Source organism: Tursiops truncatus, chromosome 1, assembly GCF_011762595.2.
Source record: "Tursiops truncatus isolate mTurTru1 chromosome 1, mTurTru1.mat.Y, whole genome shotgun sequence".
In the NCBI taxonomy this organism is placed as follows: Eukaryota; Metazoa; Chordata; class Mammalia; order Artiodactyla; family Delphinidae; genus Tursiops; species Tursiops truncatus.
This window is the reverse complement of record NC_047034.1, coordinates 20,295,674-20,304,740: the sequence shown is the minus strand read 5'-3', so window position 1 is coordinate 20,304,740 and position 9,067 is coordinate 20,295,674. Positions and strand designations below refer to the sequence as shown.

Sequence of the window (9,067 nt, the reverse complement as noted above, 5' to 3'; positions counted from 1 at the left end):
GCGTCCAATCGGGAGTTAGGGGCGGGGCTGCGCCTGCGCGCCGCCGGAACGCCGGGGTCAGGTGTTGCACTTTCGCTCTCAAGTCGCTAACTGCGTGAGAGTTTGCCCACGCTCGTCCGGAGTCTGGAGACTGAGTTTGGTGTCGCAGAAGAACTCTGGCTTTAGTCAGGTAAGTCCCGCGGTTGTCTTCCACCTCATTGCCTGCGTTCACAGTGGAACGGGAATGGCTGTAGTAGGATTCACCTGTGTTCTCCTCATATTTTCTCCTGATCCTCTGAAACCTTGAGTTCTGAGGGCGAGCCTGGAGGGGTGGGGCAGCTTTGGTTACCGTGACAACTGCAAGACACCAGTTTAGGCCTTGAGAATTTGGGAAGGGAGAGCTTCTTCTGGAATGACTCCTTAAAATACGTGTGAGTCGGGTTCAAACTCAAGTGTTATTTCAAATTCTGTGCTCGTAACCACAGAATTTGATTGTTGTTTGTTTGTTTGTTTTTTTGCGGTACGCAGGCCTCTCACTGTTGTGGCCTCTCCCGTTGCGGAGTACAGGCTCCGGACGCGCAGGCTCAGCGGCCATGACTCACGGGCCTAGCCGCTCCGCGGCATGTGGGATCTTCCCGGACCGGGGCACGAACCCGTGTCCCCTGCATCGGCAGGCGGACTCTCAACCACTCCGCCACTAGGGAAGCCCCAGAATTTGATTTTGAAAGGTTTATTCGGGTTGTGATGTAGAGAAGCCAAATTTGAGGCAGGGTAATTAGTTAGAAAGCTAATGTAGCAATTTAGACACAGTTTGAAGGTGTCCCGAGCCAGGGGAGTGGTGTAGAGTTGCGGAGCAGAGAGAAGATAGGAGAAGTACTAGCAGGTAGTACTAGCAGGACCTAATAATCAATTGGATATGTGGAAGGAGGGAGAGGGGTCCTGAGCATCTGGACGGTTAACTCCAAACTCAGCTTGGCACAAGGTTGTTTTTGTAGATTCTTTTCCCGCCATCTGCTTTCCGCCCCCCTCCTCCACGCACACCCCAAACTCTGTACATGCCAAGTGTGTTTGATGTTCTAGTTACCAGAATATTGTCCTCACCTTTTTGTGACACTGAGCCAGGTTACATAGTTTCACTGAGCCCTTCAGTTTTTTTCAGCATGAAAATGGAAGAAAGTAATACCACTTACTTCCGGATTTCTGTAAGGATTAAATTAGATACTTTGTAGCCCTGATGTATAGAAAGGGCCCAATAAATGTTAACTACTACTGTTATTATTTGTCATATTGTTTTATTATACATTATTTTGATGTTTCTTCCCCTAGATGACTCTTTTTAACTTAAAAGGTTAGTATCTTATCTATCTTTGTATCTTCTTGAAATATAGTAGTAGTTGCAGTTGTCTTTTTTTTTAAATGGGTCATTGATTTTGGCTGCTGCTGACATAATTAAATTCATTTCTTACTTTAAAGGAACTACCAGGTACAATTAGTTTTGTTGATCACTGATATTTATTAGATAAAAGGTGGCTGTCTTTCTGTATAACTGAGAAGCCTGTGGATTAAGATGTACAAAAAGTAACTGATATTCTCAGTCTGGAATAGGTATGAGTGATTTCAGTGAAGAATTGATAAGGCCCACAACAGAGGATGAACAGGGGGAACCGCGTGCGCCCTCTGGTACAGGGATGTGTTTTCCTTGGCTCCAAAAGCATATAGAAACCATAGGTAAGTAAAATCACATATAACCATTTCAGCTCTAATGCAAGGAGATGATAAGATTCAATATGGATACAAAAATGGATAACCAAGCTGGTTCAACTTTCAAAATAAGAATGTATGAGGATTTTTTTTTAGGCTGTTAATAAAAAAGAAATAATAAAAATAGATTCTTTTTTTCTTTTAGAATTCTTTTCCTTTGAATTAATAACAGTCTGTATTACGATAGATACACTTTTTTCCCCCCAATAATACTTACTGAGCATTTATTATATCCCTGGCATTGGTTAAATATTGGGGATACATAGTTGAAGAAGATATGATCTCTACCACTGAGGAGTACATACCAGAAGTTTCTGTTGAATTGCATTGAAATAAGCCCTAACAGAATTGATCTATAATAGATTTCAAGAAAGGAATATTTTCTTCTATTTTCATCTAATGTAGAAATAAACAAGTTTTTCTATGGAATAAATTCCTTATCAGAATATATAAAGGAAGCAGTTGTCTGTATGTTGGCATGTTGGGTCGTGTAGTCCTGGGAATACATTTGAACCAGCACTTTTCTAATTGCCCACAAATATATCTTTCTTAGCCTGGCTTTCTTTCCCCTTGACTGAGATTCCCTGGCTCCTAGAGTTTAGCTCTTATTTCTTTATTTTTTAATCTAAATACCATCTCATTTAATTATCTCAGTAAATTAATCCTCAGTAAATCTATGTGCTAGGCATTTTAGAGATGAGGGAACTGAACTTCAGAAGAAGTTAAAATTCTTATCAGGAGTATCTTATCAGGAGTATATGCCGGTATCAGGAGTCAAATCTAGGCCTATCTGATCTCAAAGCCTACATTGAGATACATATATTGAAAAAAGGGATAATATATGTAAAGTGCCTAGCATAGAGCCTCATGCATAGTGAGTGTTGAAAAATAATAGTTTACTTCCTCTTTCCTCATTTTATTTTTGCTGAATTAATGTACATGGTTTGAGCCAGGTTTGAATGAATGGTACTTCAGAGGGGATGCTACCACACCCCTTGTAGGGAACTAGTAATCTAAAGTTTCTGCTAGTTTTAAGGCATACCTGGGCATGTGTCTGTCACCAGTGTTCTATAGAGAGCTTGAGTCAGTCCACAAACAAGTAGGTTTAAGACCAGAATTTACATGCTTAGACATGTTTTATATATTACAGATAGCCTGTTAAACCCCAAGTACTTCCTGTCTGCAATGAGACTATAGTTGCAGGTAATATTGACATTGTAGTGGTAATTAACCATAACAGGAAAACACAATTGCCTAACAGTTATTTATATTTTATTCTCTTAAATTTCTTTTGGCGTTTTGAAGGGTGTGTCCCCTAGAATAAAAACTTTGAAGGTGGGCACCAATCTGGAATAAAGCTGTATGTTGAGCACTTAGAATAGTGCTTGGCTGTGGTAGTGCTCAAAAAATATTCGTTGACAGGCTGACAAGTTTCCAGGTTATTTCAAGGAAATTAGAAATTAGGTTGATGGCACTGGTTCTTTATTGTACCTCATTCCATCAAATTTATTTTCCTTGACAGTTATTCTTAAAGTTTATCAGCAACAAATAAGATTATCTTTTGCTCACAAAGGGTGAAATGAGAGCTACTCTGAGGTAATTAGGCTCAGCTGGAAGACAGGAGGGGAATTTTCCAAGGATTTATGTATCCTAGTCTAAAGTTGATTTCCAGTTTGAGCTGTGAAAACTTGAGAGGTAGAAGGGAGTCTGGCCTGAGATCAGTTTTCCTTTAGGTGAATAACCGAGGTTTTAGGGAAGAGGTATTTTGTCACTTTCTTGGCCTAGCTGCCTGGTGTTGCTGCTGATACTGGGAGTTTGGGTGTAGATCCTGTTAAATGCAGCTTCTAATTCAGAGAGGTGGGTGGGACATAGTATTCTGCATTTCTAATAAGCTCCCTGGGGATACTAAGACTACATCAGGATCCCCAGGTGATTTGTATGTACATTTAAAAAGTTTGAAAAGCACTGGTCAAGAGAAATAGTCTTTGGGACTTCCCTGGTGGTCCAGCCGTTAAGACTCTGTGCTCCCAATGCAGGGGCCCCTGGTTTGATCCCTGGTCAGGGAATTAGATCCTGCATGCGGCAACTAAAAGATCTGGCACACAGCAACTGAAGATCCCGCGTGCTGCAATGAAGATACCGCATGCCACTACTAAGACCCGGCACAGCCAAATAAATAAATAAATAAATATTTAAGGGAAAAAAAAAAAGATATAGTATTCTACTTTTTTTTCCCCTGAAGAATTAGGTACTATCTTGCACAGTTCTAAGGTGCCATCTAAAACTTGTATCATAAGTTTGAGAGTTGCAAAAGGCATAATTTTCGGCATATATTGGCACTTTTAAATGAAATTATCATGTGACTTAAAAAAATAATTTGGTGGAATCTAAATAATATAGGGATGTGATACCTTTATCATCCATTTAGTATTTATGAAAAAGCTTTTAATAGATGGAAATTTTATATTGTTCCTTTTTCTTTTATACTTTTATTCTTGCCATAAAGTATGTATCTACATTTAATTAATTTTTGCTAATATCCTGTAAGGTTTTAAGTATTAAAATCTCTTCTGATTGAGAAATCATTGTAATTGATTTTTGTACCCACCGAATCAAAATAACATAAGTAGTGTTACAAGTTTTGTTAAATTTTAAGTATTAAAGGTAAATTTTTATTGCTTATTTATCTCAATAAAATGGGTAAGGTTATCACTTTTTTCCAGTTCTTATATCTGTGGATGAATATTACGTATTCCTAGAATGAGGAAAGATTTAGCTTCAATTCTACCGTATTTTGTTTTAATTGGTGGAAATTCTGAGAAAGTTTAGTCACATAAGTAACTAGCTGGCAATGAATGAGTTTAATTATAGCAATGTATCAGGTCTTTGGATTCCTTCTGAATTATTTATGAAAAAATTACATAGTGATCTAAAATAAAAAATTATTAGGTTCTCCTACAGTTTTGATAAGCAAAGAATTAAAAATCACCTGACTTGCAAATGGATGTGTTAGAGTCGTTCACTTTCTCAACACTCAACACCTGTATTTTCACCTTAAGGTAAAATATGATTTTGATCATGAAGCCTCGTGTATAGGCACAGTTTCCTAGGAGATCAACTTTAGGAAAGAGTGTGTGAGAAAGTTGAAGATCTGCAAGTTGATTGCTGTAAAACTATCTTTGCATGGTACTTATTAGTCTCTGTGTACTCCCAGGGGTGAGGGTACCCCAAATGGAAGACGGCTGGCCTGTACGCGTCTTTAGTAGCGTGGGAAGAGAAGAGGTGGCAATATGCCACCTGTTACTCATAACCGGGGTTGTAACTAAGCACAAATATTCTTAACAAGAGGATTGTCAGTACTTTAGAGATATAAATGCCAATGTCTACAGTTATTATAATCTCATTTGCATTTACACCATTGAGTTACTGGGAACTCAGTCCTTAAAAAATAAAAGTGCACCTCTTCGTGTTTTCAGAACATAGGTAGGTAAAAAAGACCATACTTTCCTAGGATGACCCTGATGATTTTTACCCATTCTAAATACTTGGGACTGTGCTTTTGGGGCCCTCTTTAAGAGATTCTTCCCAGATTGTTTAGTGCAAGGATGAAAGGACAGTTGAATCAGATTTGAAGGATCTGGTGATCTCGGTAGCCCAAGAATGTCAAATTAGACATCTTCTAATTAGACATTTTTTTCATTTGCTAAAACTAGTTAAAATGGGTGGAAGAGTTTGTTTCAAATGGAAACAGCTTTGGAATTGGGGATGGGTTGGGTTAAGTAATACCTACTGCTCTACTTGTTAAAACTATGCTTATCAGAAATGTTTCTTGAATTGTTGATTTGTGGTCACTGTGGGTCAAGACTCTCCTCTTTAACCCTGATAGCGACTGGAGGAAAACAGGAGAAGGATTTTGCTCAGACAACAAGTGCTTGTTTAAGTCTTATCCAAGAAGCTCTGCTGAAGCACCAGTGGCAGCGAGCTGCAGAATACATGCACAGTTACTTTCAGATCTTGGAAGATTCAGATAGCAACAAGAGACAGATTGCACCGGAGGTAAGTAAGGTCTGAGTCCGCTGGAAGATAGGACAGAATCCTGGGAGTTTTCTGCCTTTTGAACTTCACCCAGAATAGCTTTTGCTATTGATTGATTTTACTAAAAGCTACTAAAAGTGGTTTTGGGTAGAAAGTTTGTATGAGGACGTTTTTTTGCACACTTCTTTTTCCTATTATCATTTTAAAGGAGACAAATATAGTTTTAAATCTGAATTTTCAGATTCCCCAATACTCATTCATTTAAATAATTCTTTCCCTGTGTCCTTATTTTCCCCTTTCTGTAGGACGTTCCCCATCTTCAAGCAAACATGTTGTTATTTCTCCCATTTAGCATCATCTCTTGACCCCTACTTCTTCCACAGGCTGTGCCCCATTTCTCCATTCTGCCTTTCAGCAAAACTCCTTGAGAGAGTTGTGTGTACCCGTCCATTCCAAACCCTTTCCAGTTAGACTACCCACCAGCCATCACCATTTTTACCAAGTTGCTTTGTCAAGGTCAATAGTGATCTCCATGTTGCTGAATCCAGTGGCAGATTCTCAGTGCTCATCTAACTTGATCTGTCAGCAATATTAAACATAGTAGATCATTCCCTCCTGTGTGACATAGCTTCTTTGTCTGGCTTCCAGGATGCAGTACTCTCAGTTTTTTCTCCTGCCTCACTGGCCATTCCTCAGTCTCCTTTTCTGATTGCTCCTCTTCTCCTTTGCTTTCTGACGTGGGATTACCCACGAACTCTAACCCTTAGTTGTTATCGTTATCTGAACTCACTCTTGATGATCTCATTCAGTTTCATAGCCTTACATTCAGTCTGCGTGCTGGCGATCCCCAATTGTGTATCTGGGGTCCTGACATCTCTCTTCAAGTCCAGATTTCTGTATCCAACTGTCTTCTCAGCGTCACCTCTTGATGTCTAATATCAGCTAGTATGGTATGTCATATCATAGTAACATATCTAAACTAGCTCTTCTGATATTCCCTGTCCAGCCTAATTTTCCTCATCTCAGATGACATTTCTTTTATGTATCTAATTGCGAGGGCCAAACACTGGGGTGTTTTTTCTTTTATACCCCATATCCAAACCATCAGAAAACCTTGTTAGCTCTACTTTGAAAGCACGCTCCCTGCATTCTGAGTACTTCTCACCTCCTCCATTGCTGCGCCTGGCCTCAAGTCCCTCTCACCTCACTTAGATGACTTCTTGCCCTCCCCCACGCCCGCAGTCTATTTTAAGCATAACCAGACTGATCCTTTTATTGAGATATATTAACACACCATACAACTTGCCCATTTAAATTGAACAGTTCAGTTCAGTTGCACAGAGATGTGCAACCATTACGGCAATCTAAATTTAGAACAGTTTTTGTCTTGCCCAGAAGATACCCTGTACCCACTTGTAGTTGCTCCTTTCCAACCCCCAGCCCCTGGCAACCACTTATCTACTTTCTATTCTGGACATTTCATATAAATGGAATCATATAGCATATGGCTTTTTGTGAATGAATTCTTTCACTGAACATAATGTTTTCAAGCCTTTCCATATTGTAGCATATTAGTACATCATTTCTTTTTACTGCAAAATAATATTCCAGTGTATGGCTTTATCTCATTTTATGTATCAATTCATCAGTTTTTAGATATTTGGGTAGTTTCCACTTTTGGTTACTATGAATAATGCTGCTTTGAACATTTATGTACAAGTTTTTTTTTTATGTACAAGTTTTTGTATGGATGTTTTTTGTAATTTCTCTTGGGTGTATACCTAGGAGTGGCATTGCTGGAGCATAAAATACATGTAACCTCTTAAGGAACCACTAGACTGTTTTCCAGAGTGACTGCACCGTTTTACGTTCCCACCAGCCATATACGAGGGTCCCAACATCCCTACATCCTCGCCAACCGTATTATTGTCTGTCTTCTTGATATCTCATTGTAGCTTTGGTTGGCATTTTCCTAATGATTAATGATGCAGCATAGTCCTTTTTTTTTTTTTGCGGTATGCGGGCTTCTCACTGTTGTGGCCTCTCCTGTCGCGGAGCACAGGCTCCGGATGCACAGGCTCAGCGGCCATGGCTCACGGGCCCAGCCGCTCCGCGGCATGTGGGATCTTCCCAGACCGGAGCATGAACCCATGTCCCCTGCATCGGCAGGCAGACTCTCAACCACTGCGCCACCAGGGAAGCCCAGCATAGTCCTTTTAAAACATAAGTCAAATCATGTCACTCCTCTGCTGAAAACACTGCAGTGTCTTCCCATTTCAGTCAGAGTAAGAGCCAGAGTCCTTCTGATTGCCTGCAAGTTCTCTATGCTCTGCCCACTCCCTTTCCCCCTTTGACCTCATCTCCTATTACTGTCCAACTTGCTTTTCCTTCTCCAACCTCACTGGCCTCCTTGCTCTTCCTTAAACAACCATACTCCTTCCTGATTGCCTTTGCCTTTGCTATTTCTTTTACCTAGGAAGGTCTTTCTTCAGATATCACTATGGTCACCCTCCTTCAAGTCACACCTTCAGTGAGCCCTACCTTGACTATTTAAAATTGTAACTGGGGCTTCCCTGGTGGTGCAGTGGTTAAGAATCCCCCTGCCAATGCTGGGGACACGGGTTCGAGTCTTGGTCCGGGAAGATCCCACATGCCGTGGAGCAAGCCCATGTGCCACAACTACTGAGCCTATGCTCCAGAGCCCGCGAGCCACTACTGAAACTCGCGTGCCTAGAGCCCGTGCTCCGCAACAAGAGCAGCCACCGCAATGAGAAGCCTGCGCACCACAATGAAGAGAGCCACCGCTCACCACAACTAGAGAAAGCCTGTGCGCAGGAACGAAGACCCAATGCAGCCAAAAATAAATTAATTAATTAATTAAATAAAATTGCAACTGCACACCAACCCCCTTCACTTTCCAGCTGGCACTCCTGATCCCTTTATCCTGCTTCATTCTTTTCCCATAATACTTGCCAATTTAATTATTATATTTCTTGGTTATTGTCAGTCTCTCTACAATAGAATGTAAATTCCACAAGGGCAAGGATCTAGAACAGTGCCTGGCATATATTGTTAAATTTATTCTGTAAAAGACAGTTTATCCACAAATAACTTCACATGAATATCTCAAGTAGCTTTTACTATTACAGTAACCATTGCATCAGTTAGATATTTAATAGAGCCAAAAAATATTAAAGAAAAAAATTTAACCATTGATTGAAAGTTTAGTAATGGACTAAAGTTATATAGATTTGTAAAACATTGGGCAAGTTACAGTCTCTTTTGGTCCAGA

The 9,067-nt window shown here is 40.1% G+C and overlaps 1 protein-coding gene across 6 annotated transcripts in view; it reads left to right on the top strand.

Annotated features, from left to right (window-relative positions):
* Positions 1-33: 33 nt before the first annotated feature.
* TAF1A (TATA-box binding protein associated factor, RNA polymerase I subunit A) overlaps positions 34-9,067 on the top strand; it is a 34,317-nt gene continuing 25,283 nt past the window's right edge. Inside the window, exons 1-4 of one of the 6 annotated variants that reach the window (XM_073800564.1) lie at positions 34-169; positions 508-1,327; positions 1,585-1,707; positions 5,627-5,796. In XM_073800564.1, coding sequence (XP_073656665.1) covers positions 1,306-1,327; positions 1,585-1,707; positions 5,627-5,796 — 315 coding nt within the window. In that variant the 5' untranslated portion in view covers positions 34-169; positions 508-1,305. Of the gene's footprint in view, positions 170-507; positions 1,708-5,626; positions 5,797-9,067 lie in introns of those variants that run through there. The other 5 variants (XM_073800571.1, XM_073800568.1, XM_019920497.3 and 2 more) reach the window with 5 other exon arrangements.